Source organism: Aspergillus bombycis (genome assembly GCF_001792695.1).
Source record: "Aspergillus bombycis strain NRRL26010 chromosome Unknown contig00052, whole genome shotgun sequence".
Taxonomy (NCBI): domain Eukaryota; kingdom Fungi; phylum Ascomycota; class Eurotiomycetes; order Eurotiales; family Aspergillaceae; genus Aspergillus; species Aspergillus bombycis.
In genome coordinates, this window is record NW_019170054.1 from 1 (window position 1) to 27991 (window position 27991).

The 27991-nt window shown below is 49.6% G+C and overlaps 12 protein-coding genes across 12 annotated transcripts; 6 read left to right on the plus strand and 6 right to left on the minus strand.

Moving 5' to 3' along the window:
• Nucleotides 1-600: 600 nt before the first annotated feature.
• On the plus strand, nt 601-921 carry ABOM_007413 (MFS phosphate transporter; the record flags this gene model as incomplete). Its single annotated transcript, XM_022534542.1, has 1 exon — nt 601-921. One exon carries the CDS (start codon nt 601-603, stop codon nt 919-921), a length of 321 nt encoding a protein of 106 aa, XP_022388409.1.
• A 150-nt stretch (nt 922-1071) lies between these two features.
• ABOM_007414 (putative MFS phosphate transporter) lies at nt 1072-2732 on the plus strand (the record flags this gene model as incomplete). The annotated part of the gene is made up of 2 exons (XM_022534543.1): nt 1072-1148; nt 1214-2732. 2 exons carry the CDS (start codon nt 1072-1074, stop codon nt 2730-2732), a joined length of 1596 nt encoding a protein of 531 aa, XP_022388399.1.
• Nucleotides 2733-3599: 867 nt separating this feature from the next.
• Nucleotides 3600-6181, minus strand: ABOM_007415 (putative DNA repair protein rad9; the record flags this gene model as incomplete). Its single annotated transcript, XM_022534544.1, has 6 exons — nt 3600-4694; nt 4745-5316; nt 5369-5584; nt 5655-5784; nt 5842-6000; nt 6068-6181. The coding sequence occupies 6 exons, from the start codon at nt 6179-6181 to the stop codon at nt 3600-3602; spliced, it is 2286 nt and encodes a 761-aa protein (XP_022388410.1).
• Nucleotides 6182-6412: 231 nt separating this feature from the next.
• On the plus strand, nt 6413-8401 carry ABOM_007416 (uncharacterized protein; the record flags this gene model as incomplete). Its single annotated transcript, XM_022534545.1, has 5 exons — nt 6413-6549; nt 6604-6843; nt 6894-7081; nt 7159-7357; nt 7414-8401. The coding sequence occupies 5 exons, from the start codon at nt 6413-6415 to the stop codon at nt 8399-8401; spliced, it is 1752 nt and encodes a 583-aa protein (XP_022388412.1).
• Nucleotides 8402-9308: 907 nt separating this feature from the next.
• On the minus strand, nt 9309-10829 carry ABOM_007417 (uncharacterized protein; the record flags this gene model as incomplete). The annotated part of the gene is made up of 1 exon (XM_022534546.1): nt 9309-10829. The coding sequence occupies one exon, from the start codon at nt 10827-10829 to the stop codon at nt 9309-9311; it is 1521 nt and encodes a 506-aa protein (XP_022388411.1).
• Nucleotides 10830-11612: 783 nt separating this feature from the next.
• Nucleotides 11613-13723, minus strand: ABOM_007418 (uncharacterized protein; the record flags this gene model as incomplete). Its single annotated transcript, XM_022534547.1, has 3 exons — nt 11613-12726; nt 12774-13509; nt 13561-13723. The coding sequence occupies 3 exons, from the start codon at nt 13721-13723 to the stop codon at nt 11613-11615; spliced, it is 2013 nt and encodes a 670-aa protein (XP_022388414.1).
• A 25-nt stretch (nt 13724-13748) lies between these two features.
• Nucleotides 13749-16853, plus strand: ABOM_007419 (5'-methylthioadenosine/S-adenosylhomocysteine nucleosidase family protein; the record flags this gene model as incomplete). The annotated part of the gene is made up of 4 exons (XM_022534548.1): nt 13749-13952; nt 14004-14276; nt 14354-14865; nt 14936-16853. The coding sequence occupies 4 exons, from the start codon at nt 13749-13751 to the stop codon at nt 16851-16853; spliced, it is 2907 nt and encodes a 968-aa protein (XP_022388413.1).
• A 1797-nt stretch (nt 16854-18650) lies between these two features.
• Nucleotides 18651-19442, minus strand: ABOM_007420 (FMN-binding negative transcriptional regulator; the record flags this gene model as incomplete). Its single annotated transcript, XM_022534549.1, has 1 exon — nt 18651-19442. The coding sequence occupies one exon, from the start codon at nt 19440-19442 to the stop codon at nt 18651-18653; it is 792 nt and encodes a 263-aa protein (XP_022388376.1).
• Nucleotides 19443-20272: 830 nt separating this feature from the next.
• On the plus strand, nt 20273-21114 carry ABOM_007421 (type 1 glutamine amidotransferase; the record flags this gene model as incomplete). Its single annotated transcript, XM_022534550.1, has 3 exons — nt 20273-20641; nt 20695-20769; nt 20830-21114. 3 exons carry the CDS (start codon nt 20273-20275, stop codon nt 21112-21114), a joined length of 729 nt encoding a protein of 242 aa, XP_022388377.1.
• Nucleotides 21115-22210: 1096 nt separating this feature from the next.
• ABOM_007422 (uncharacterized protein) lies at nt 22211-22629 on the plus strand (the record flags this gene model as incomplete). Its single annotated transcript, XM_022534551.1, has 2 exons — nt 22211-22454; nt 22514-22629. 2 exons carry the CDS (start codon nt 22211-22213, stop codon nt 22627-22629), a joined length of 360 nt encoding a protein of 119 aa, XP_022388378.1.
• Nucleotides 22630-23122: 493 nt separating this feature from the next.
• Nucleotides 23123-24837, minus strand: ABOM_007423 (serine hydrolase domain-containing protein; the record flags this gene model as incomplete). Its single annotated transcript, XM_022534552.1, has 7 exons — nt 23123-23281; nt 23356-23877; nt 23948-24041; nt 24122-24214; nt 24297-24363; nt 24436-24660; nt 24747-24837. The coding sequence occupies 7 exons, from the start codon at nt 24835-24837 to the stop codon at nt 23123-23125; spliced, it is 1251 nt and encodes a 416-aa protein (XP_022388379.1).
• Nucleotides 24838-25575: 738 nt separating this feature from the next.
• On the minus strand, nt 25576-27660 carry ABOM_007424 (DEAD-box ATP-dependent RNA helicase DBP2; the record flags this gene model as incomplete). Its single annotated transcript, XM_022534553.1, has 5 exons — nt 25576-25790; nt 25849-25977; nt 26470-26577; nt 26632-27600; nt 27657-27660. The coding sequence occupies 5 exons, from the start codon at nt 27658-27660 to the stop codon at nt 25576-25578; spliced, it is 1425 nt and encodes a 474-aa protein (XP_022388372.1).
• Nucleotides 27661-27991: the final 331 nt, after the last annotated feature.

Consider the following 27991-nt stretch of genomic DNA (forward strand, 5'->3'; position numbering starts at 1 on the left):
ATCCCAAAAAAACAAAAAAAAAAAAAAGAGAAAAAGAAAAACGTGCCCTAAAGGGAACCACTCAATTACCCACATCACTACTACACTCACTCATTCTCGAGTCTCTCCACCCCACGGGCAAACGTCGGTCGTAGGCAATGCCATCCACCAGGAAATGTTCCGGTCTTGTCATTGGCCTCGATGGGCCCTTCCTTCTCGGCCCAGGCGAACTCGCGAATGGTCCGCCGACTTTCCACTGACAAGACGGACGACTGTCTGTCTTGGCCCAGCGTGGATCCTCGCCACTACTCTGGATCTAACCAGACCTGCATTGGCTTATCACAAACCGCCATTCGGCCATGTGCCTGGGCCCCGAAGGCGGGCTGGTGGAGGGTTGCCTCTGCCCAGAGAAATTTCGGGTGCTCTTGTCCGTTTGCATATAAGGTAACCTCGCGCCTGTCCGACTTGGCCTGCGTCGTGTGCCAACGCCTCATCACGGTCATCTTCATTTCCTTAGGGGTACCAAGAGTGCTTAACCAGCTCTCGAACCTCTCATCTCGCAGGCCAAGAGCAACCGTTGTGATAGTCGCTTCCTGCCCAGTTTCACCTGTCGACGACTAGATGGCCGACTTTGGACCTCGTGCCCCCCATGGGCCCGATATGTCGGGGAGTCACAATCCCCTCGAGGACATGGATCATCACGAGAAGGGTGCTTTCGACGCGCTGATTCGCCCCGATGACAGCTATACCCCAGACGGTACCTACTGGGCCGATTTGCCCCTCTTCCAGAAGCTCAAGTTTGTGAGCTCCTACGATGCGAAGGAAGCCAAGCGTGAACTAAGCGGCATTTGGGAAATGACCAAGCAAGATCCCTTGTCGCCCATCTCCTATTACTTCCGGAACATGGTGCTTCCCGGTGCTGGTCTCGGTCTGGAGGGGTAAGTGCTGTCTCTGTCGCGAGTGCCTCAGAATCGATCGGACGCTAACCCATGAGCGCTCTAGTTACGTGCTCTTCTCCATCGGAAACGTCAAGCCTCTCTTCCAGGCCGCCTTCAAGTCGTGTTGGAAGGATCACGAAATTTGTAATGCACAATGCTGAACGCCATCGACTACCTCGAGATTATCGGTATCATTGTGGGTCAGATCTTGGTCGGTATTATCGGTGACTGGTATGCACCTCTCTTCCATGGGATGCTTCTGATTGGTCGGCAATGGGTTTCTAACGTGTTTCTAGGCTTGGTCGTCGTTGGGGTCTGATTCAGGATGCCACAATCATGTTTATCGGTTTGATCATGCTTACCGCTGCCTGGGGTGTGACCCAGAATGGCTGGGTGATCTGCTACGCTTGGTCGCTGTTCTTCTACGGTATTGGTGTTGGTGGTGAATATCCCATGACCGCTACCAGTGGTATGGAAAATGCCGTTGGTTCTGGAAAAGTCTCGACCAAGGAGGACCGTCTCCATCGCGGTAGGAAAGTCACTAGTGCTTTCCTGATGCAGGGCTGGGGTCAGTTCTTCAACCAGGTCATCCTCATCATCTTGCTGCTTTGCTTCCACCATGGTAGCGGTAACCCTCCCTACTCGTCCGTGTCCGCTCAATGGGTGTACCGTATCTCCTTCGCCATTCCGGCGGCTGGTACTTTGTGGTTGGTCTACTACCGTGCCTACCACATGAAGGCGGCTAGCAAGCAGTTGGCGGCAGCCAAGAAGAAGGCATCCGTCACCGGCTATGATTTCAACTCTCTGGCATTGACCTTCAAGTACTTTGGACCCCGTATCCTGGCGACTGCTGGTGGTTGGTTTGCCAACGATGTGTTTTTCTACGGCAACAAGCTCTTCCAGTCGGAATTCATTTCAGTCATCAGCCCTGCCTCCACGTCTATCATGCCAACCTGGCTGTGGAACTTGTGCAACGTTGGTGTCTCGCTGGTCGGCTACTATCTCGCCTCGTTCCTGATCGACAACAAGCTCTACGGCCGTAAGTGGATGCAGATGGTCGGTTTCTTGATGTGCTTCGTCCTCTTCGTCGTTCCCGCCTTCCACTACAAGTACTACACCTCACCGGAGCACATTAAGGAGTTCCAAACCATGTACTTCCTGAGTTCCTTCTTCAATCAGTTTGGCCCTAACTCGGTTACTTTCCTGGTTGCCGCTGAGGTTTTCCCCACTCCGATTCGTGCCACCGCTCACGGTCTTTCTGCCGCCGCCGGTAAGGCTGGTGCTCTTTTGGCGTCAGTTTTGTACAACTACATCGACACGCAGACCAAGTTCTACGTGGTTCCCTGGTTCGGTCTTGCGGGCATGGTTCTGACCTACGTCTTCCTCCCCGACACCACTGGTTTGGATCTTAAGGAACAGGAGCGTCGCTGGCAGTACATCCGCGACGGTCGTGAGCACGAATACCACGGTCCTGCCGTCCACCCGAAGCACCTGTCCTTCTGGGAACGCCTGATGGGCAAGGGCAAGCTCTACGATGCCGAGGCCGATTACAAGCAGAAGGTCGAGGAGTACCGTGCCGAATGGGAGTCTGCCATGGCTGCTCGTATCGCTGAGAAGGATAAGGGTGAGGAACTCGCTATGGATACCGACGACAGCCTCTTAGAAGGACACGTTCACGCGTACTTCCATCGGACTAGCCCCATGTTCCGCCCGATGGAGCAGAACGCGAAGTCGGATAACTTCGCCCTGCCTCCGGCGGCCCAGGAAGATGACTCGACCGCGTCTTTTAACGAAAAGTCTGAAAAATCCACCTGATCGCTTTTATACCCATTTGCTGAGTTTCTTTTGACTGTTTTGGGATGTGATATGTTCTTCTGCATGGAGCCCTCTCGTCTCTTTACCTGTATAGCTTAATTTCCCTTCTTTTGTGACGACGTTGAATCGGTTGACGAGAGCAATGTGCATTGGGTGCTGTGAATACCCGCGTATATAGTATAGACTTGTCTAATGTTGCATACCCCAATCAATAGCGTGCTGGATCATCATACATTATCTTCCTAATTAAATCTCCGACGTAATCTTTTCCGAATGCAACAAAGTAAGATATTCTCCGCCCTGGAGATCAGGTGACCGTTCAACGATTCCACTCCACAAACAAGTAGGCGGTATCCCAAAAGATACACAGTACATACTCTCAGTCAACCCCACTATACCATCATAAAGATGTACTAATATTACACAAGTTCTCTCTCGATATCGCAATTAATGAAAGTACACCACCAAGACACACTAACACAATCCACTATAAACTCAACCCGCCACAGCGACTCCCCACGCCCGCATAAAGCTGGCATGCCCCTCTTCGCTTTCGGGTCCAATGGATCTGGCCAATTAGGTATCGGGCACGACGAAGACGTTTCAATCCCAACTAGATGTTTATTTGAAGCATCAGAGCCAGAAATTCTACAGTCGACTGAAGGCAAATCAACCAATTCCCTTCGCCATATAGCTGCAGGGGGGAACCACACCCTTCTTCTATTCTCTGATGGAGCCGTGTACGCGGCGGGGTGTAACGAGGACGGGAGGTGTGGTGTTGAGCCCGGGAATGCCTTGACGAGATTCCGGAGAGTCGTTGTACAAGACGATGGAAGGGGGCGGCCTTGTGAGACGTTCAGGGACGTTTCAGCGTGCTGGGAGGGGACTTTCCTTGTTGCTGCTGAGGGAGGTGGGGTGTTTGTGCTTGGGTCTGGGGCGAAGGGGGAGCTGGGGCTTGGGGAAGGGGTGGTGCGAGCTATTGAGCCTGTGGTAATTAAGGATTTCCCACCGTCTGGGACAGAAGTTGTGTGCGTTGCGAGTGGGATGGGACATACGGTTGTTGTGTTGTCGGATGGCTCGGTGTATGGATGGGGTGCGGCGAGGAAGAGTCAGCTGGGGGAGGCGGCGAAGTGGCAGAAGGTTGTTTGGGAGCCGGTTAAGGTTGAAGGGGTGCCGTTTCGGGCAACGGGTGCTGTTTGTGGGCGCGAGTTTACGGTTGTTACGGGAGATAGGAGTAAGGGGGAGTTTGTGATATTGGGGTCCGCGGATAATAGGTGGAATGTTTTGTCTGATGCTCCCCTTGCCTTGGGGGCGTATCGTGGTATCTGGGCTAGTTGGCATGGTGTTTATGTACAACGAGATGGGGATGTTTTGGCTTGGGGGCGCAATGATCGTGGTCAGCTTCCACCGGTGGATTTGCCGGTAGCGAGGGAGCTGGCGGTGGGAAGCGAGCATGCTCTTGCTTTGCTTGGCGGTGGGATAGTTGTGGCATTTGGCTGGGGCGAGCATGGGAATTGTGGGCCTGTTGCGGATGAACAGGGGAATGTGAAGGGGAGGTATGGTTTGATTCCTCTTCCTACAGAAGGAGAGTTCCATGTTGTTGGTGTTTGGGCGGGTTGCGCGACTAGCTGGGTTGTCATGTCGTGACCTGCGGATGGTCTCGCAGGAAGAGGAGGTGAATCCGTTTACTCCATTTCGGGTCCTGAGTGACGGGCCATGGCTGGTGACCTTCATCCGATCAATATGTCCTTGGAGCAAGAACTCAATCCCCTCAGTCGAAAAGACCAAGACCCTGAACCTACGGAATGTCAACCTGGTTGTTGTGGCGGAGCGGATTCCTCTTACCTGTGATATACGTTGCGTCGGGGGTAAACCCATATCTTCCTCATGACTTGTGTCTTGTTGAGGCATGCTGGGCTCATTATCTCGCAAGCGGGGGGCGAGACCCTCGTCGAATGTCTGCTGACTTTGATCAGTAATGAGCCTGGGCAGATCCGTTCTACCTGCCATACCTGATCGCCAGTTGCATCCCATCCAAGTCTGTCCTCGGCTTCTTCCTCTTCGTCGTTCGGTACATCCCATTGCCTATCATCATCTGCTGGTACGAACAGGCTGTCGAACTGGATGGATGCAGCGGGCGGCCGCTGGCTTTCGGTGTTCGTCCCTGTGCCACTAACAGAAGCTCCCGGAGTCCCGGTGAGCGGACGAATAGATCGCGCGCGGGGCGGAGGCATATGGCTCGTATTAGAAGTAACGTTCGCTCGGCCGACATTAGCCGGAGCAGGCGTCTGCCTTGCTGATAATTCTGGTGCATGAGATGAATCTGGTATATCGCTCTCGGAGTCCCCTGTTGTCATCAGAGTGAATTCAGTCTTCACGCCCCCAAAATCGTATGCAAGCTGCAAGGGCCGAGTTGGGCGTGTGTATCGAGCTGTGATTGTTGAATGTGCGGACTCGGCATGTGCTATTACCGCCTTGAAGTCTTTCAAGGTGATAGCAATGTGGAGATTGTCTTCTGCTAAGAAATATTCAAAGTCCTTTTTGTCAATAGCCACTGATGTATGTACCGGCTTCTTGAGGATTTCTGAGGGGCGTTAATCAGTGCATTACTACAATGGCTAATGGATGTATCAGACCTTTTCCATCGGTAATCTTCGTAGTGAAGCTAGTGAAAACAGCCTTGCCGTTATCAGAGTAAATATCCAACTGCTCTGCAGAGGGGCTGAAATGATCCGTTATCTCTCTTAGAAATTTAGGTTCTATGCTCCACTGATTTGTCGTTTTCGTTCTGTCAAAGACAGCATGGTTAACCGTAGTTGGTTCATAAGTGAGCTTATAGGACTTGATGACTCCTAGGATGATAGTCAGAGTAAACCCATAGAAAGATTACTTAGTCGCTGATGATGTTATTTGATTCCTTACCAAGTCCACAAATCATCTTAATGGCGAGTCTGCATTCAGTTTGGTCCGGATGCTCATGCAACTCAACTTCGCAACGTTCAACTGCCGTGTCCTTGTCTCTGGTTCTCCCCTTGAAGACCGAGAGCAGTGTCTTAAGAAAGTTAGTGCCAAGAACATCACTTAGTGCAATCCTTGGAAGTGCTCTCACTTTAATGTACAGTTGAAAGCAGAATCTATCGGGACGGGCAGTCCTAGATGCTCTACTGCCCCGTGGCAGATCAAAAGAGTAGGACTCAAAGAAGGTGTCCGCCTCAAAAACAAAGGCGGAATATGCCGTTTTGGTAGAGTTGAGCACGCTCAGACGAAGCTGGGCTTTCCAGTCAGTTCAGATATTCTTTAAAGATACATAATTATAACAATTTCAGGGCACTTACCAAGTCGAACTCGGCCTCAATGGCTACAGTCTCATGGAACTTGGCAAGGCACGTCAGTGCATCGTGCAGCTGGTACAGCGCCTCGGGGGCGAGGGAAAATGATAAGGCGACCATGTCTCTTCAGTGGCAAAATTTTGTTTGCATTTACTAGTTTCTATACCAATCACTGGTATTATAAGAACTAGTAGTAAAAGACCAGGAGTGCTGGACTCGGATCAGTTGCATGAAATCCAAACACAAACGCGAGCTTACATAAGCCGCATTCCGTTGAAGCTCTTCTAACTATTGAATGTAGTGAGCCACGTCGAGCTTATCATCGCCACTGGATGATCTCTTCATGTCAAGATGGCCTTCCCGTTAGTTGGCGATGTTCTCTATATCATTCTTAACATCCTCGCGGACCAGCGCGACTACAACAGCTTGTATCAATGTGCCTTAACAGCCCGATGCTTCACGGAGCCCGCCTTACAGGTTCTATATAGGTAAGGTTTTGTCGCTATACATGCTATGCATCATCCGCTAATATCTAATACCAGGCAGCGTAATTCTTCGACTCTCGGACACCATCACTTTCTATCCCGAAGGACGTCTATCACGTTAGCCGCTCTACGGGATGTGAAGATTTACTCGATTCGCAAATGGGCTAAGATGTGGCGCTCCATAGTGCTGTCTGCCTTGGAGTATACGTATGTGCCTTATTATACTTATATTCATTATCTGGACCTTGAAGGCCTGCAGCACCTTCTTCGTGAGCTATACAATGAAGATGAAAAGGAGTAGGTCAGCTCTGTCACTAGATGACGTTTGTCCCACTGACGATGTATAGAGCATTCTTTACCCCGGAGATTGATGATTACTTGTCTCATGAGTATGAGATGAAAGGGAACAGACGGCTTCGTTCCTCTTCCAAGTCATTTGATAAAGAATTTGTTCTGTTGACAGTCGGCTCGGGTCAGTTTAATCTTGCCTTGGCAAACCTGCGTTATTCACCCTCTAGCTCTATGGTACTTCTGTGTGCCGCATTGAGCTAATAATAGCAAAGCAATCATACAAAGATCAACGTCGATAAGGGGAATGTCCTGCAATGGTAGGTCATATCATGACAACCCAGCACAGTAGAAGGTATCTGACAGGATATCCAGAGCAATCCTCCGTGCTAGCTGAGTTCCTTCAACAGTTACCCTCTCTGCAAACATTGAGAATCTGGTCCGGCGCTTCTCTTATGGATCATGTGGGAGGTAAGACTCGCAGCAACTGCCCCGACCTCAAAAAAGTCACAATACGATCATGGTATGGTCCTGTACGATGCCTCTTGCCCAGTACTACTTACGAGCATCCACTACTAGGTATGCAGAACCGCCTAATAATGCAGATGCGGACTCGGAAAAGTTTCTAAACGAGCTGCGGCCTAACACTCTGGAGTGTTATGAAATGCTTGGCTGTTTCCAACTAGGACCCCGCTCGATCAGGGCCCTGAGCTCACATTGGGACTCACTAACCGAACTCAAGATGGACAGTCTGAGTATCACGGCAGTCGCTGAGCTACTCTCACTAACCGCACCACCAGCATTGAAAGTCTTAGTATTGACAGACTCAGTTGGGATCTACGATGAAGCGTTTTCCCAGTCTATAGACGAAGTGGCCAATTGGATACGCCGCTGTAAAACCCTACAGCAGCTGGAACTTAGACGCTTCACGAAGGACGACGCACTTTTACTCGCAAAAGTCCTCCCTGAGGAGAGTCTCCGTCTCTCGAGCGTCTCATTAAAAGACTACTGGATACACGAGGCAAGTCTCTTCCATGAGGCCCTCCACCAGCAGCCATCTCTACAATACCTGCACCTGAGCGGCAAAGGAAGCAACGGACCCGAGCACAACGACTCCCTCTTCCAGGCCCTCAGCCAACTAACCAATCTCCGCGAACTAAAGCTCGAAGATATATCGAGCGGTTTCACCACCGACGATGTAATGGCACTAACACCCCATTTGCCCCATCTTGAACGGCTCTGGATCGACGGCCAATACTTCTGCGACGACATATGGAACGCATTCCTCTGTCTTCCCAAGCTCAAAAACCTCGTCATCCTCGGCCGCAGTGCATTCAAAGGCAAGGGCATTCTTGACTTCATCGACCAGCTGGGACCGGGGAACAGAGGCTTCCACTTGGCCGTCTTAAAATCGACGAACGACACGAATATTAACGATATAACAGAGCATTTTGTTCGCGATGCTCTGATATCTAAAGTCGATGGATACTTCGACTTTGACTGGGCAGAAGGTGGGTACCTCCCCCCTCCCCTCCAATTCCTTTGTCTCTGCAATGCTGGAGCTTGATCCTGATCCACTGACGATCTCTTCCAAAAGAGGACTACGAGACGGAATCCGAGACGGATTTCGATGACGACATGTCGGAATGAGATGATCTATGACAAGAAAGGCAGTTATACGCAGTAGTACTCAGGAAGAAGAGCTTATTGCTACCATTTATTTTCTATTACGTCAACAATTACTATAGTAGCACCCGTGGAGATCGTACGATTCTAGAAAATGAGAGAAATGCCACTTAATCCGAAATGGTCACCGTTGGGCCTGGAGACTCCACATTTCTATGGGGTTGGAAGCTGTACCCCATAGCACTATTGTATTTTAGCGATTCCATGGCACTTGGCGCAGCAGGCCAGTTTGTTTAGCTCTGGGATGGTTTGTTGGGGGGGTTGATCGTACGTCGTACAAGCAGGTTTTGGTTCTATGACCCACTGTGTAAATAAGGTGGCTGGGAGTGGGTGTCATTGTGTGTGTGTTGGAGATTGATGGAGATATTGTAGTACTTGGTAGGGCCGGTGGAGTTTTATGGAATGGGAATGAACTAACTAACTAGTCATACTTTTTATGTTAATAATCTATGTTAGAGAAAATCATTAATAATAATAATGGAAAGACTTTATTCATAGTTATTGAAAACCGTTGTCTTAGCTCAACAATTAGAGAACAGGGCCAGCTAGATGTAAACCCTCAAGTAACTACAGCTAAATCCAATAATCTATATCAAAAGCCATCAGAACCCCCGTAACCAGTACTGAAGAGCTACAATGTTGGAAAAAGATGGCTCCCATGGTCAGCCTTTGTATCCGCTTGCACATGGACTGACTTGTGTATTGCCATGGTGTTGTTCGAGATTAAAAGAATTGTTGTATAAAATTGCCTGAGGCTATAGTATTGATTGTCGGTCCTGGATATAGATCTAAACATTTAGGGTGATACATTCCTCGAAGAGACAGTTACTTATCCGACATCTGCCATGAAACAAGAGACTGCTGATAGATTGGCTATTGTAGGCCGTGACCTTGGGGTATCCACCACCATCGTCCACCAGTTGCGTGACAGCAAACACGTCTCGGCCTACTATCCTCTGTTGATTGATGACTTTGACAACACTCAAGGTCTGGTAAACTGGGAAAGCCCCTTCTTCTGTTGGCTGCAGATCCTGCAGCGCTTGTAGCCAGTTTTGGATCTCCAACCCGACAGAAAGACTTTGGCATCGAAGAATCCCCGCCAGTAGTAAGCCCGAGAACCCGATTGTATAACTGTTTCTGGTGATAGAAGTTCGCATCTCTGTACCTTGCGCAATCTGTAATAAGGTCTGCGCCCAAACCTCCGTTTGGTAGCACTCATCTTCGGAACCTGAAGTGGTTTGACTGCGTAGTTCTTGCAAGAGACCTGTACACTGCATTATACGCGCTACTACATAGTAGGCGTAGTTGAGCGCTGCGTCGTGAGATAGGAAATGGATTGTCGTGCTGCTCGTGTCATTGAGTCCGTAAATGGGTTGCTCAGAAGGTGGAAGATGCAACAGCCACTCGTCTAACTTCCTAGCCTGGTGACACAGAAGGGAAGCGCACTCAGCGTAGCCCTGGTAGTTTTCATGTTTGACCTTTTCTTCAGACCCCATATTCCTGAAATGCTGGAGCACGGCCTTAAAGTTCAGTCGATGTGATTCACACATGATGCTTAGTACCTTGACACGTCGTTCGTGGAGTGTACGGGGTACTTCTTTCAGTGAGATGGGTAAGGGGATCGACGGTAGCTGCTGATGTATATCCAACGAGCTGAAATAGGCACGAGCCCACCACACAACGTACCGAGTCTGCATCCATGAATTGAGAAGGGGCTTGATGGCCACGTCTCCGGCTCCTTCACGCCACCCAACTAGAAAATTCATCATCCCTTGCACGTGGCAATAAAAGCCTTGGAAATTGCCCATTGCCGATTCCAAGTGAGCGAATAGAACAAGGACAATGAATACAACTGTGGCATTTTGACGAAAGTCGGATGCTTTCATGGTGGCTAGTTTCCTGATCGCCGACGAGTAGTACAAATGACTTCTTGTTTGATGGATGAGACTGGGACTCAACGGTCCCATCAGTCCGGCGGAAGATGTTTTGCGTTCACTATAGAGACGGCTGATGTTGCAGGAGGACAGAGCCAGGATAGCATCGTTGAGGATAGGATAATTGGCGGTCAACAGAGTGACAGAGTGGAACATTGGGTGTAAGGCCGGTAAGCAGCAATCCTCCCAATACGTGGAATAGAAGACATCTCTCTCTGTCAACTGCAATGATTTGGTAATACCAGTGATTCCTATCTGGGGGGCACCTTGATTGGCTTGGATAGCAAGCCTCTCGTTCCTAGCTAACCATTGCTTCCTCTCTGTGGACGGAGGGTCATACGACGATGATAGTCTGTTTGAATCCTGCACCGTCATGATCTGAAATTTGAGCACAGGTTGGGCATATTCACAGCGCTTGTCCAGTCTCGCGCAGGTTCCGCATGTTGGCTTCTGCTCGTCACACTTTACGCAATGTTAGCGCCATGATAATCGCGATTCTATGCAGCACTTCAACCTTTGTTCTTCGATTGCGACAGCTCTTACAGCCATTGCGCGAACGTATGATGTTTGTCTTTCGTGGTCTAGGCGGCGCAGGTTTGTACATGTGGCATAATACTTGTGGTGGTTTTATCTTCTGATGCTGTCGGAACCCATGAGTCAGTGGCAACCTTATCGCAGCAGGGCTTCAGACCTTCTGCAGGGCCTCAGGCTGACAAGGCAAAGGTCTGTATTAGGCTTAGTTCTACATTATGTAAATTTATAGACCAATCAGGGGCAGGCCTTCTTTTCTTTTCTTTGGTGATCACAAATCTGCTGTTTTCAACTCTAGATTTCTTATTTTGAAACAGATTTTATTACTGTATTATTAGTTATATCTAAAAGTATAGAGCATCGCTGCTTCGGAAGAGTTAAGCCGCGTTGCCGTTCATGGCCCTCACTTAAAAGGATCGACTCCAGGTCATATTGTTGATCTTTGCTTGTCACAAAGAATAGCTCCTGACGGAGAATGCTGATCTACCGGTTCCTAAGTGGTAATTAAGAGTTTGGCCTCAGCTTTGCGGCCCTAGGGCCTAGGCAATGAAGGGTGTATGGAGAGCTTAAAGGCCTCGTTTGATCGTTTGGTAGAGAGGTCGGGCGCCTCCCTCAATAGCAGATCCCTCAGCTAGCACGTTTCCCGTCTAAAGCCCTGGAAAAGATATGATATTCCCCCTTGTCTTCAATAGCTGGTGTTAGTAGCGTACTGGGAGGCTGGAAATCTTTGGTGTTCCAGCCCCGAAAGCGGGTTTGAGACTTTAGTATGGAAAGTCCTAAGCCTTCTTCCTCCGCTTCCACATTATTAAATTGCGCTTCACCTTTAAGCTTTAGTTCGTTAACTGCATGGCTCTGGCCCCTGTGGTTTGGCGGCGGTGAAAACATGTTGGGAATATGGCCATCAAAGCCAAACAAGTGGCGTTCTGTCTGAGCTGGGGCTATATCAGGTTCTTGAGGCACTCTAAAAGGATTCTGGGGTCTGAAAGACGGAGTGATTTCGGGAGAGGTCTCTGCGGTGTCGTCCTGACTGACGTCTTGGTTAGTGCCAGTGGTATTGACGTCAAGCATTGCGAGCCAGCTTTTTGCAATTTCTGGACCTCTTAGTTCACCTGCGACTTGCTCGACAGATGACACTGTTAGCTGCACCTTTCCGTCATGGGGTACGTTCTTTGGCTGCTCGAAGTCTAAGTCTGGGAGGCCTTGCGAGCTTGCATCACTAGACCCAGTTCCAGGTGCATTTGATGAAGAGTCAGAGCAGGAGTTTTCAATGTTGAAGTATGGGTACTTGTTGAAGTAGTTTCCATCATCATCGTCGTCACAGTCTCCATCCTCCAATATGTCACTAGCCCCCCAAGGAATTGACCTTAGCGAGAAGGAGTGCACGTGCGCAGCAGAATGATCAAGCACCAGATCATGATCATCATTTGCAAACCCACACAAGGGGCAATGCGTTAACTCCCAGGGAACCTTTCGCCGCCACGCTGTGAGTAGCATTGGTATCCTGTGCGGCTTAATGCCTCTGCCATGTTGATCTTCGAGGTGCATCCTGAAAGCGGACGGGTCTCTGAATATGGTATGAATGTCTTTTTGTTTACATGAATGGCAAATCCATTGGGAAGTACTGTCGTGCTCTTTCTCCATGTGGCTGGTCCATGCTTCTCGCGTCATATAGAAAGCCTCGGGTCGAGGGCAGTCGGGCAGGATGCACGTATAGGGTAGAATGTCGGCCATCAGATGCTTCCTTCCATCAGATCAGTTTTGCCATCTTCTTATGCGCAGATGACTTACTTCCACTTATTGCCACGGCTTATTAATACCGGAATGGATTGGCAGCAGCAGGGGCAAGTGAACACCGTTTGGGCATCTGAGATTGGAGGCGGTCTGGGATAGCGTATCTGAGAACTAGTGATGGATATAACTGTTGTAGGAGTTTTGACTTCTTGTTTCTGGGTGAGTTCTAACGGGGTGTCTACTGCTGTTGCGGTTGTTGTACTTTGCGCTGGCTCGTCATTCCCAGGATCTGGGGCCGTCATCTTGGGAGCCCTGATGGTCAGAGAAACATGGGAACGTGGTCCTTGATTCTCCTGTCCAGAAATTTGGAGTGGCGGTACACAATCTCCTATATGTGAACCAAGGCCCAATTTTCGAGCATGCTTTTGCGCATAAAGAAAGCGGCCCCGCCTCCGTAGGTTAGCATCAATCAGACGTAACTGAATAGGATCCAGGGCCGCTTTATTCATCCGGTCTTCCCTGAGCATCTTCATGCTTGAGTCGGAGCTGCCATACTCGTCTGGACGTAACAAAATAATAGCCATGAGATGGAGACGCAGGGCGAGAATCTGCGGATGACTAGGGTTGAAGGAACTATCTGCCTTTTGAAGCCTAGACTGGGTTCCGGCTTTTCGTATTGCGACAGTAAGCCTAACTAACTGGTTCAGGTTCCCTTCAACCTCCTTCATCCGGTCCCTTTGGTTGTGGGGGGGATTCTCACAACGACTGGGAGTGGTAGTCGCGACCTGAGAAGCTGTAGGCAGAATTAGCAGGGGCAAACACTCGAGAACGAAAACGATCATACGCGTAGAATCGGCAATACAATCTTCAACGAGCGCTTTGAGGATCAAGAGAAGGTTGGTGACGATCCTCAGCGCCTGGGGTTTGGCCCGCAGTCGATAATCGAGCGAGGCTTTACCTGTCGCCGAGGCGCCAGCACCGGCCGCCCAGAGATTGAAGTCCGCCATTCGGTTCTCTGCCCATTCGCCTTCCATGAGTCGAGGTGCCCTGGTGGCCGCGCTGAATGTCTGGCGACAAGCGATTGTGGCATGGGATATACTGGTGCTGGCGCCGGTCATGGTTCCCGCCGTCGTGGCCGAAGCATACTCTGACATTGTCAAGTTGCTTACCCCCCTCCGTCTTGTCCGAATCACCCCTCCACCACAGTTGTTTAGCCTGGGTGGTGTTTCTTCTTATGTAAGCGCGCTAATGAGCTGCATGGATGCATCGTTGCGAACCCCTCCGCAGACGAGGCTGAACCATCAATGCGCGCACCATCTCACCTTCTTCAGGAGTGGCAACATCCATAGAAGGATGGGGGACATTATTGAATCCTGCTGGGACGCGTTCCCCTGGATAAGTGACCAAGCGACAACTCTTGGTCTCACAAAACGAGATAACCGGTTTGGCCAGCTTGGTGGTGAGCTGTTCATATTCACACAGCACCTCGCATTTTCTGGTCAGACAATCATCGACTCCAAGTTGTTGAAAATTGCAGAGATTGTGAATAGAGCCTGTAGTGTACGTGCCTATACATACGATCTGAACTGTCTCCGAAGGCGATCTCATAGCTGAGAGCTGGTGCGCGCGACTTGTAGGTCTCGACGCCGAAAACGGTTGACGGCGCGGGCCTCTCGCTTCATGCCCTTCAGCGCATACTGCAATGCAAACACTCGAATACGCTCACCGAGAAGTATCTTATTCATGATATCCACAATGCTCTTTCGCACTTTGTCTTGAAGAACCCCGAGTTTCCAGTGCTCCTCCGGCTCTTGCAGGATTACACTTGCGCGGACCAACCTGGAGAGTTGGCCACTATCCTGGCGGATAACGAAGCAAACTCTGGTGAAGACGAAACTGGATATCCGGCTCTGATCAACAATACCCTGTACGGCCAGCTTCGGCTGCACTCGAAGTGCTCATGCTTTGTCCAACATCTTCACCATGTGCGACTTCGCCTGAGCCCCGATAAATGTGGCTCGGGACAGGAAAAAATAATGTTTAATATCATGCTCAAGGCTAGTTCAGATCATAACCGCAATACTACTCCTCAAGGCTCAAGGCGGCAGGGGAACGCGCGGTGGAAAGAGGTTGCAGTATCAGTTGCAAGGTAAGACCTGACCATTCTGGTTGGCGACAATGAAATTAACAGTAGGTTTCTTGTTCCCACCGCAAACCAGGCCAGTGAGCAAGAGACGAGTTGCGTTCGAAGACCAAAATACCGGTGTATCTCATAAACTGCCTAGCCACTCGCCATCCCTGGGCTCCCTGCGAAACATCAAACTGGGCGAATTCTGCAGGATGATTGATGCGCAAGCGGACAGTCGCATTTGCTTACAGGTTTGGAACAATTCGATGAAGATTGATGAGATTGTCAGTGAGCGCACACTGCGAAAGACCTTTCCAACTAAGAGCGTGCCAATGGTGGACTGGCTGGAGGGACCAGTACACCTTTCAAAGAGGGTGAAAGTCACATTGGCCTATACCATCGCGAGGTCTGTGTGGCAATATTACAGTTCGTCATGGATGGCAACGCCCTGGACCCTGGAAAACATCCACCTAATCAAGGAATTAGCTATCGAACCCAGTCATGTCCGCCCACATCCTTATTTCATGGCTGAGCTCAGTAAACACGCAGACCAGATACGAGATTTCTGTACCGCAGACGACCTCTTGCATATGTATCCGAACGTCCTTGCACTGGCAATCATACTCCTTCAGATAGCAACCCAGCACCCGTTTAGGTCACAAAGTTTAGATTGCCCCTGGAGCGCGACCATGATAAATGACTACTATGAATGGGCGTGGACAACGGCAAACCAGTGTGCACTCAAACTCAATGTGGGGGAGATCTATGAAAGAGTTGTGAACAACTGCCTTGATCCTGACTTGTTTCAGGATGCCCCCCTTGACACGGCAATCCCTGAATCGAACTTGGACACCCGACTATCAATAATCTATGATAAAATTGTGAAACCACTACGTGATCTATACCATGCATATCGGGACGACTGGGAGATTGAGGGCGATGTAGAGCAAACAGAATCCACTCAAACCCCTCATGAACACCACTCCATGTTCTCAGTCCTGGTCGACCTCAACCAGTTCACAGTTGCCATATTCTGTGCACTGCCCTTGGAAGCAGATGCTATCCGTGAGCTTCTCCAAGAGGTCTGGCCTGAGGATAACATCAAGTCTAGCAAGGCCCCAGCCGATAGCAATGAATATACACTTGGGAAAATCATGTCACATAACGTTGTTCTAGTTCACATGCCGGGGATGGGAAAAGGTGCTGCATCCCAGGCGGTTTCTAATCTCCGGTCCACCTTTCCTAGCATCGAGCTCGCTCTGGTTGTTGGCGTTTGCGGTGGTGTTCCTACTCGGGGGAACGAAGAACTGATTCTGGGCGATGTTGTGATTAGTGAAGGTATCGTGCAGTATGACTTAGGCAGCCAGTACCCGGATGTCTTTACGAGCAAGCCAGGCGCGCAAGCCATGAATCTACCTCCTCAGAGGATTCGGGCAAAACTCGCCAAACTGAAAGGCTTACGTGCTCGAGAGCGCCTTGAAGCGAGACTCCTCACCCAGTTTCAAATCATACATGGAAAGCTAGGGAGTCGAAGAGCTGGCTATCCAGGAGTCGAGAAAGATTGTCTTTACCAGCCCGAGTACCGTCACAAGCACCACGGCTCGGCCCGCTGCACGGTATGCAGTGCCTATCGAGTTAGCACAGACCCAGTGTGCAATGAAACACGGGCGATGTCATGCCAGGAGCTAGGATGCCGCAGTAAATTCCTCGTCCATAGAACGCGACTCCAAGCCTCGAGCACTTCTCCCCCAAAACCCAAGATCCACTTTGGATTGGTCGGATCTGGAGACACTGTCATGAAGTCCGGAGAGCATCGCAATACAACTGCCGCCATGCATAATCTTGTTGCTTTCGAGATGGAGGCTTCAGGGATCTGGGACTGTTTACCCTGTCTGGTTATCAAGGGCGTTTGTGACTATGCGGATAGTCACAAAAATAAATATTTCCAGAACTATGCTGCTACTACAGCGGCAGCTTGCCTAGGCGCATTCTTGCAGGAATGGCCATGATCCCTTGAACGGCTCCAGGGAACATAGTATTATCTATATGTGTGCTGGAGCTTCAGACACATGTAGTTTGTCGATTGACCCCGAACAAAACGCCCATGCGTTTACTCTGTAAGATTTCCCGGGAGTGGGTAATCTGCAGACAACTTCAGGGTTTGTTGTTTGATATCGGACATTTCCTAGCAGTCATCCCTGATGGCCTTTGTTTTTCAAGAGGATCATCCAGCTTAGGTACCTACACACGCCACGGGAGAAGCAACATGCCGACGTCTACGGTATCCTGGCTAGTGGCGATATGTTACAGTTCGTCTAACTGAGGAACAATGGGGTGCTATTACTGTCACGGAACAGGGTAGATTCAGAGGAGCAGTTTTATGAAGTGGACACTCACAACAACAGTTCTAATGAGCTCAAGGTGCCTGGAGCTATCGGAATCTGAAAACGGTTTCTGTGCTTGTATCGGATCCTGACTTGCGGTCCCTTCTCGCGTTACCACAAGCCACTGAATAGCTTTTGCTGCATCTCTTACTATTCAAGGTAGGCAGGATTCAATAATCCGTCTTTCGGTATCTCGGACTCCATCATGCGCTATTTATACCTATGGGAATGGTGGGCAGTGCCTACTTCTGGGCAAGAAAACGGTCTATTTACTTTCGAAACGTAGGCTGTTATTGACCAATTTACATTGGTGCGGTAAAAGCCATGACATTCGGTAGATCAACAATATAGCCCACTACGCTGTGATGAACTGGCCAGGTCTAATTTAATATGGGCCAAAAACAATGCCTCTGCAACGGTAACCAAACAAGCACAAATGGTCAACAAATAAATAGAGCTAAAAGACGCTAGGCTCTCGACGGATCAAAAACGTTTCTCATCCACTCTGTTTAACCTTCTCATCAGCCTGCTTTTCGACCTCGGTACTGACCTCGTCCTCCATACCATACCAATGTTCACTAAGGCTCTCCACGGTATTAGCCACAGCAGCAACGAGAGCAAACGGTTTATTCCTCAGCCAACTGCGTATCATACAGCGTTTCCTTGCATGAATTTGTGACAGTATACATGGCAGAGTTGTGGAATCCCGCAATGACACTCCTCTCGACATCAAAAGGCCAGTCAGTAAACCTACAGATGAAGAGATGTTTCATGCAAAGCAATTTCAATTTACCCCCGTAGGCTGCACGCGTCACCATTGCTGGGCCTAACGTTCAACAGTTAGAGCGGGTTAAATCATTCAGATTCAGAGACTCACTAATGCGTCCCACGCCGTGGAAGATATAAATTGGGGAAAGCTCTTGTATGAGCTCAAGAAGGGGGGGGAGGATCCCTCGGTGGAGGAGACGGAAAAGTATTGAACCATCTGTTGATGTGATAGGAACGAAGGAGTTCCGTTTAGATAAGTAATTTAGATAGTGTAGTATAATCTATTTAAATAATCTTGATAATTTAGGTGATGTGATAAAAGATTATGTGATTCTTTCACGACGCAAGTATTCTGCTAGTTTCTTGAGCTGGCAGTCTCTAGTAATTTATCCCACAGCCCCAAAGCTAATCCTGATTAGGAAGGCCTCTAGAATGGCCACCACTCGATTCGGCTTCCAACAGAGAAGCAAGAGTCTTCGTACGGTAGATGAATAAATGAAGAGGTGATTGTTTAATATGGACATTCTATGCTGATAGTGAGTATGGACAGAGGAATCGGAGGCAACCTAACCATGCTAGTTGTGCCCTCATTCAACAAGACACTTTAGACTTGTCCATCCAAGTCCGTTGAAATGACTAACTTCGTATAGAAAACTATCCTTCCTTCGCAGCTTTCAGCTTCTCCTTCTTCATATCATGCAGCTCCCCTCGCTCCCTGACCAACGCTGAGATGGCCTCTCCAGTTTCCCCTCCCAAGTTTGCAAATCCCCTGACTACACCATCTCGATCTCCCCGTTTCATCTCCTGGCTCATCTTGAACTTGCCCTCAAGCCTGCCAATCTCAATCTTGATCCCCACAACATTCCGCTGCATCAACTCAATGTACCGCTCCGGAGCATCAGCAACCTTCCACGGCTGCGGCCTATCCCCACCCGTAAACCCCATAATCGTTCTCTCACATTGCTCCGACAGGTCATGCATCTGTTTCGCCAGGAAGGACCCTGCCTCAGGAGTCTTGGAATCGTAGTAGAGCGACAACTTCCCATAGGCCTGAACTGCGCAGTAGTTCCAGGTGGGCACAACTTTGCCGGTGTCCGGCTTGGTCTCGGTGTAGTATTTGGGAGTCACGTAGTGATCATGTTGTCCGTTGAAGACTACTAGGACATCCTGGTCAAGGGAGAGAACCCCCGGTGGCTTGCCGTCGACTGCCTCGATCATGGCCTTCGCTTGGGGATTCTGCTTCGCGATGTGGGCACGAAGTTGGGGGGTGGTTGAAATGTTATCCCCTGTGCTGGGGAAGTCAAGCACAAATGGGACATGAGTGCATTGGAGGAAGTCCTGGGCGGAGGAGTTGATGCCTGTGATGAGGATTCCTAGGGGGTTCTCTTGGATGAATTTGAGGAGAACGTCCGTGTCGGATTCGGCGTGTACACTTGGAAGGAACATGGTTAGATCTCGAGGGGATATATTGGAGGAGGTCTGAGAAAGAAACGATGTTCGAGATTGAACTGGGTATGTATACCCTTGACGGGGACTGGAGTCTGGTCACTGTTTCTCAGTCCGTTCCTGCGTTGGCCATAGTCAGGGCCCAGAGCGGCGGATCGAGTCATAGAAGCGGGTCTGAAATCTCTCGCTAGTGAGTCAACACATGCAATTGATGATTCCTTTGTCGATGGTTGGCCAGATATGAGAAGAATACGATTGGTAAGAAGAGACGTTTTTTCACGCTGATGATAGAGATTTTGATTCCTGATTGCTCAGGTATACTTGGGCTATCCTCTCATTGGCCCATCGTTCTTGCTCACCCGATTCGGTAAATTGCGGGACTCCTTCCAACGCATGATTGGTATAGTTGAGACCCACTTTGGTATTTGGTCACTCAATCTGGATTAGCGTGATATATCGCCCTATCCACTTGGTACTATGTGGATAGGGTCACTATTTGAATCATCTTCCTTGGGGGTCCATTACCATAAGTCTTGACTAAAAGCTCCAGGGCCAACAGTGCCTGAAGGACATTCTCTGCCCCTGGTAGACCGATCTTACCATAAACGGTGTGCAATTGCGATGCCCCAATAGCATGAACGATCTGCCTTTATTCCGTCCCTATGTAGAATCGAATCGAATAGAAGGCCAGTTAAGCAACATGAGAGAATAGAGAATGATCTATATAAGTATGCATAAGCACCATCTGAGTACTCCGACAATACAATCAGCCCGATACGTATCTCCCTCCCATTATACCCAATCCATTTATCCAAGAATCATCCAGCACAATGAGCAGCCCAGAACCACTGCGGATCGCCGTCCTCGTCAACACGCCCCCTAATAATGACTTTTGGAATGATGTCAGGGACTCATATCGTGCTGCCTTTGAAACCGCTGCACCCGACTCCCAAATCGACATGTACGACCCTGTCTTCCAGGGCAGCTTCCCTAATCCCCAAGAATACGACCTGATCGTCCTGAGCGGAGGCAAAGCGGATGCCTCGTCTTCTGAGCCCTGGGTCCTGGGTGTGTTAGAATTCCTGCGTAAAACAGCGCAAGAGTCACCTAAGACCAAGATTCTTGGGATCTGCTGGGGCCACCAGGCTATTTCGAGGGCATTTGGTGGAGAGGTGCGAGCTGTGCCTACGGGACCAATCGTAAGTACATTTATCTGGTTACTGACGCCCCGTAAGCTCATACTAGATTCCAGGCTGGCGTTGAAGACGTAAAGTTGACAGAAGCCGGGAAGAAATTCTTCGCTTGTGCCGCAGGCGTTCACTCTTATGTGCGTTTTGCCGTTGATTTCCCCTTCCCTCGAGTTTCCTGTTAATGAACCCCCCCCAAGAAATTGCCAGAGTTCCATGTACGAGAGGTGGAAAAGCCCGGATTGGGCTTTGTTCACTTAGCTGAGAACCATGAAATGTTCGTGAATCAAGAGAATACGGTCTTGTCGTTCCAATCACATCCGGAGGTCCCGGCCACACTCGCCAAGAAACTGTTGTTGGAAGAGGACGATGTTTACAATGGTAACCTCTCTCCGGAGGAACTAGAGGATCATCTGAAAAAGCTCGATCAGCCAACGGATGGCGTCAAGGTGCTGAGACGGGTCATTGAGTGGGTGAGGGAGTGAGGCACCGGTGCAATGTCTGGAGATAGAATCACGGCTCGGCTGTTCAGGAAGATATGTCTCAAAATATTATCACGGGTTCAGTTGTCGAGAGATGTACAAAAGCGAGTGTCTCTTGTACAAAAGGGGTCACTTGATATCGGGACGTATATGACAATCAATACATCGCATCAACAAGCGGGGCTTTCCAATCGGAGATAGATTGAAAGCTAAAAACGGCCAATTAGTGAATCCTGACACATAGATTGCATATTTTCATACATGTATATATAGAATGCGAGACCTCATTTCAGGCTTCCAGACGATCAGGCGCCCGTCTTTATTTGACGATCGAAGTCTAGAACTCGAGGCGTGCCACGTAAACTGTGGAGATAACCTATTCGGCTCCAATAATGCAATTCCCAAGCCATATTTATAGAAAAATGTCTCTCCAAGTGAGTCCCGTGGACCATGATGGACTGAAGACCGCGGAGTCGACAGCCAGCACCAAGAATGCGCTAAAGAAGACCCTGATTAACCGCCAAGTCTCTATCTCACCATGCATATCAAGCTTGCCGCGAAAGCTTGGTGTATGGCTCTCAAGAGTCTCAACATTAGACACAAGCTATTGTTCCTATGTCGAGTCACTCCACCGTAGTTATGCACACGGAAGAGGCGGAGTCAGTGAAACATGCGTCTGCGCCCGCATCCCGTACATTTTACTATTAATACGGTTGTCAGATTTTAGGGAACATGCACTGCCTGCTAGTATACAATTATAGAATTTTAACACTCCACTACGGAGGAGATTCTCCATGTAGATCTACAGTTGGACTGTCCATCCCAAAACTATTTAACCCAAGCTTGATCCCGGCGACGATCATCAGTCTTCCGTCGACGATCACAACGCAACCCCACAAACTACGGTCTACCAACACAACCCCAACCCCAACCCCCCAAAAGACCCCAACCACCTCGCAACAAAACTCACACAACCACCACCACCACCTCACAACAACAACAATAATAACTACTACTACCACTACTACTACTACTACTACTACTACTACTACTACTCACCACCACCACCACCACCACCACCACAAAACAACCCTCAAAAATGCTCTTCACCACCATCCTTGCCTCCACCATCGCTCTGGGTATGGGCGTCTCCGCAGCTCCTACACCCCCCGCCAACACCCGTATTGTCCAGCTCCGCCTCTACGGCGAATCCGGCTGCTCGGCCCTAAACCAGGGCGAGCTTGGAGTGTACGGCGACCACGTCAACCAGTGCCAGACCTTCCCCGACACCACGGCCGTCAAGTCCGTGAGCTTCGAGTTCAACTACCAGAAAAACTGTACTCGTAAGCTATCCCCCAGCCCTGCTTTTTGGTTCAATGTAATCTAACATGAATCCCCTCAGTGGCCGTTTACAATGACGTCACCTGCAACCTCAATCGCCACGACGTGAAGGAGAAGACCTGCCTTTCCGGTGACGAGGTGTACGGCAGCTATATCGTCCAGTGTCCCCTTGCCTAAGCCCAGAAGCAAGGGAGGTGGACGGACTTGCATGATTCTCTTTGTTTTTTTTTTTTACCCTTTTCTTATGTGAATGTGACTCGGAAGATGTGTGTGTGTGTTGGACTTGGAATCAGCCGGGCAGACTGGATACGATTACTATTTGATATGATTTGATGTACAAGCGATGTATAGTCTTATAACTTATATATATAATTATGATTATGATCTAATGGAATTTGCTTCGCTTTGGGGTTCTTACAGAGTACATTCATAGCACTACGTGGAAATAAAAGTGGTCTGCGTGGGTAAAGAAACCATGTTGACCGTTTGGTTGGTTTAGTCTGCGATACAGCAGACTGTATCTACAAGACGGTCATAGTAGATGTAACCATAAGGCAAAATTTTAGAGCAACGTATGTCTTCTCATTTCTTGCACAGTGTCTTGTGTGTATAGAGAATGTAGAATATGTGGCGCCTCCCATCAAACAGAATCAGCTGCGACGCCTATTGTCTATAGCTTCACAGGAATATCCATATGCGCAGCACCCTCTTCCAACGCTGCATAAAGACTCTCTTCTAGATCAATAAGAAGGCTAGTCATAGCAGCATCTCCCGGTGGCATAACTTGCGTAAACAACGTAGCTGCGATGCCCGTTTGCCGATCGATCCACTGTAGTCAATCAAACGTGATTAGCAAAGAAATCCCAAGCTCAATATGCAAAGTCTTTCGTGACTTAAACTTACCCAGTGCAAGTTCGGTAGCCCGCTCCAGTTGGCCGTACCAGCTCGCCTCCGACCAGCAATATCCTTCAATATGACTGTCCCAGCAAGAGAATGATCTGCCTGTTGGGTGTCGCCAACGTCTTTGATGCCTAACACCCGTCTCATCTGAGCTCCAAGAGGTCTCGGCATTGCTTCACGAGATGCATCACTGAGCTGTGGCTGCAGTAGAATATCGACACTTTCTCGGGTGAGCAGTGGGGATCCACCACCCAGAAGCGCAGATAGTAACTTGACAAAATCCATCGGCGTGCTGAAGAGCCCTATACCCCCAAGGTCATCCTGCGCTGGCTGTTTGAGGATGATAGGCCCCGGCTTCAGAGACTTGGCGCCCTGGCCAACGCTCACGCGATATCCCATTCCCATTTGTGGTGGAAGCGTCTCGCGGTACAGTTCTGGGTGGAAGGTTGTTGACACGGCACCAAGCTTAGACCAGATATGCGTCCGCATATAATCTTCGAGAGTAGACTTTGTCACGCATTCAATCTACGTATGATTAGTCTCTGAGCGAATGTAGATGCGGCGACGATATAAGGCGGAATACAGAGAGGCTCACCACTCGACCAGCCCAATCTAAACCAGCCCCATATCCCCAAGAGGTGTCGGGTTCAAAAAGTAGTGGGTGTTGGTAGCCAGCCTGCTGGGATGAACTGCAGGTGTATTAGTTAGAGGTGTTCTGTATTGCTTCGGGATACAGCGTTAAGGGGGACTTGCCATGCTGCCACAAAACGTGTATGCTGTTCGACCCTGGGATTTGGACCACTGTTGCAGCAGCGGCGATGAGCTGTCATACACGAAGCCAGCTGTATGGCACAGGAGACTTCTATATGGAATATGTTAGATTAAGGGGCCCAACTTAAATCCCGGAAAAGTCATGACCACTTCTTATGGTGGGTAATGCTTACCGGAGAGTTATCTTTCCTTGAACGGGCTTCAGATGTGGTTGGCTCAACTCTAGCGAGAGTCCCTTGTCTGCAGATTGGGAATATAAGATCAGCGATTGAGTGTATATAATCAATAGTTCTATGTCATGTATACACACACCGTTCCTCATATCTCTTAAAATTTGTATATCGCGGAGCTCGGGGACTATTGCCCGGACATCATCTTCAAGTGATACCATGCCTCGCTCCACAAGTTGCATTACAGCCACTGCGGTCACAAGCTTTGTCATGGAAGCAATCCAGTATAGAGAATCGGTTTGCAAAGCAGCTGCCCTTTCATCATCAAGGTCTGCTTTGCCGGCAGCACGATGGTAGATGACATCCCCTGCCAATAGCCGTCAGAATGGGCATATATGTAACGATGGGCAGACCGAAAAAAATGCAATACGCAAATCACAAATAATACGGTACCTGAACTGTCAATAGCGATGAAAACGGCGCCATGCACCGACCCAGTCAAGGGGTCGGTGAATTGGTCCAGAATCTTGTCCACCTTGTCCATTGCTTTCTGGGTGTTTGTCACAATTACGCCCACTTAGGTATTTAGATCAGAGCTTGATGATCACAAATGATAGCTCAATCTCTTTGCCTGGTGGTGGGTTTGAACTATATTGTAATCCAGGATAGCCGAGGTTGCAGTCAACTATCGCTTTTGAGTAGAGAGTAGGACCGAGGGTGTGGGGTTGATCGGGCAGACATTGAAGTCTCTCTTGTTGCACACTCTGATATCGTAATGATCATGACACCATAGAGATCCTTTTGAAGTTTTTCAGATTGTGAAGAAAGACAACTAGGCGGTATATCAGGAAGCATACATGCAGCTTGCCCGGCTTCTACGGTGCTCTGCTTCTCCGACAGGATATTACGACCGGAGTACCTGTACGAGGAACAGAATGATAACGCAAGTCAAGCGTATATTTGATAGTCATAAGCAGATAAATACATTGCATGAGACTAGACTATCTAACCTCAGCTCTTCTCAATATGCGCTAGGAGATACACAACTTTTTAAGATACGTAAGGGGCAACGAAACCAGAATTAACCCGTATCCGCATGAGTTCGAAGGAACCTGTAAACGGAGAAACGAAAGAAAACAAAAACCGCATAATAGTCTATCGTGACTTCGACGAACGCCGCCCGTAAAGAGTTACAATGGATACCGAATGCGAAGGAAAGCAAGATCTACCGATGCGACATGGGAATACAAGCTCAATGACTGAACTGGGCATTACGAGCAGTTTACCAACGGCGGTTGCCTCCGAGGGGAGCGGCATTGGAAGCAGTGTAGTTGCCGCCACGGCCACGACCACCACCACCACGGCCACCCCAGCGGCCATAGCCGCCACGGCCGCCGCCGCCGCCACCACTGTAGCGAACCATCTCGGCGAGACGGGGGTCAATCTGCTGCTTAGCCTCAGTAAGGATAGTGACCAAGTCACGAGCCTGCTTAGAGTCTGGTGCGAGATACGTTAGCATTGCCAGCCATGGGAGGAGAGCCCATCGGGGACTTACTGTCAGTGGTGAAGAAAGTGATGGCGGTACCCTTGGCACCGGCACGACCAGTTCGACCAATACGGTGAACATAGTCTTCCGAGTTGTTGGGGTAGTCATAGTTCAGAACATGAGTAATGTCGCGAACATCTTCAAAACACAAACTTATGTTAGCAAACAGAGCATTAGTCAAAATAGCAAGGTGGCCTATGAGCCCTTTATCAGTCGTGTGAGACTTGATGCATCACTCTCTCTCGGACTTTTCAAAGTAAGATCCGTTGCGGGTTAGGTCCCTGGGCTGGTCAAAATCGCGGTCTTGGAGCAACCTTGGAATGCAGCTTGAACATGTCGGAACAAGAAGAAACCCCGTCTCTCGACCAACGAGGTTCAGAGAAGAGATGGAGAATCAGAACAGAAGAAATAATACGTCTGCTACACTGCACTGTGAGTCCAAGGTCCTCCTGGCATGAGAACCAATTCAGGAGACCCGACAAAGCCTGGACGAGTCATATACGCCAACACATGTTGGAAGAGAGTTAAGCACCGTGCCATGGTCACACAACCTCAATACGGGTGAGGGTGCTTTCAAGGAAGGAAGGGAAAAAGGGGAGGGGAAGGGGGTAAATCGCAAGTTCATCATACCGATACCACGGGAAGCCACATCAGTAGCCACCATGATTGGGCTCTTGCCCGTCTTGAACTCGTTCAAGACCCAATCTCTTTCTTGTTGTTGCTTATCACCGTGAATAGCTGTTCCAAGAGTTAGCAAAGTCTTGCATTAAGGCAGATGGAAGGGAAACATACAAAGTGCTGGCCATCCGTCCTGACGAAGGAAGCGAGTGATCTCGTCGGCGATACGCTTAGTTCCAGTGAAAATAAGACACTTGTTGCCGCGGTTCTCCATAATCTTCTCAAGGTGCTTGATCATCTTATCGCGCTTCTCAAAGTCTGACACGACTTCGACGATTTGCGTGATACGGTGGTTAGCGGACAAGTCCATGGAACCGATGTTGACTTGGATGTAATCGTTGAGGAAATCAGAAGCAAGCTGGCGAACTTCCTTGGGCCATGTGGCGGACCACATGCAAGTCTGACGGTCAGGGCGAATCTGAGAGATGATCTTGCGGATCTGGGGCTCGAAACCCATGTCCAGCATGCGGTCGGCCTCGTCAAGAACAAGATAAGTGACACGGCGGAGGTTGGTGCGGCCGGCCTCGAGCATGTCAATGAGACGACCAGGAGTAGCAATGCAGACTTCGACACCACGGCTCAAGTCACGGATCTGGGGGCCCTTGGGGACACCACCGTAAACACAGGTGTTGCGAATGCGAGAGGACTTTCCGAACTTGGTGATTTCGGTCTGGATCTGGACTGCCAATTCACGGGTAGGGGCGAGGACGAGAACAATAGGGCCGTCACCAGGAGCAAGAAGGGGCTGAGCGTTGATGTGGACAATAGCAGGAAGACAGTAGGACAGAGTCTTTCCGGAACCGGTCTCGGCGATACCAACAACATCACGGCCAGAAAGAGCCATGGGCCATCCCTGGGACTGAATGGCGGTAGGGCGTTCGAAACCCTGAGCCTTAACCTCGCTCAACACGTATTGGGGGAAGCCAGCCTCATCGAAGGTCTCGACGGGACGAGGAATGTTTTTTCCTTGCACAGACATCTCAAACTTCTTACGGAAATCGTCAACATCGCGCTGAGACCGGCTGGCGACATCGGGGTGCTCCTTGTAGAAAGACTTCTCAAACTTGGGTAAAGAATCCAAGTCTAGGATAAAAGTTAGCATCATAATTCTGACGATCGCGCGTTGCAGAAGAACAAACACATACCCCATTCTTGCTTCTTCAACCCAGCGCCGAGGTTGGACATCCGGTCACCACCACCGCCGCCACCACCTCTTCCGCCATAGCCGCCGCCGTAGCTACCGCCACCGTAACCACCACCTCCATAGCCACCACTGCCACCACCTCCAGAGTAACCGTTGGAGTTGGAGTTGGAGTAGCCATTCGAGTATCCACCGCCGCCACCACCACCGTTTCTAGAGCTGAATGGCAAATGCCCACGTTAGCACACGCAATTCACTGCATCGAAGAAGTAATCCAAGGAAAGGAGGATGTGTTGTATTCTGCCATACATCAGGCCTTGCGACTGAGCTGCA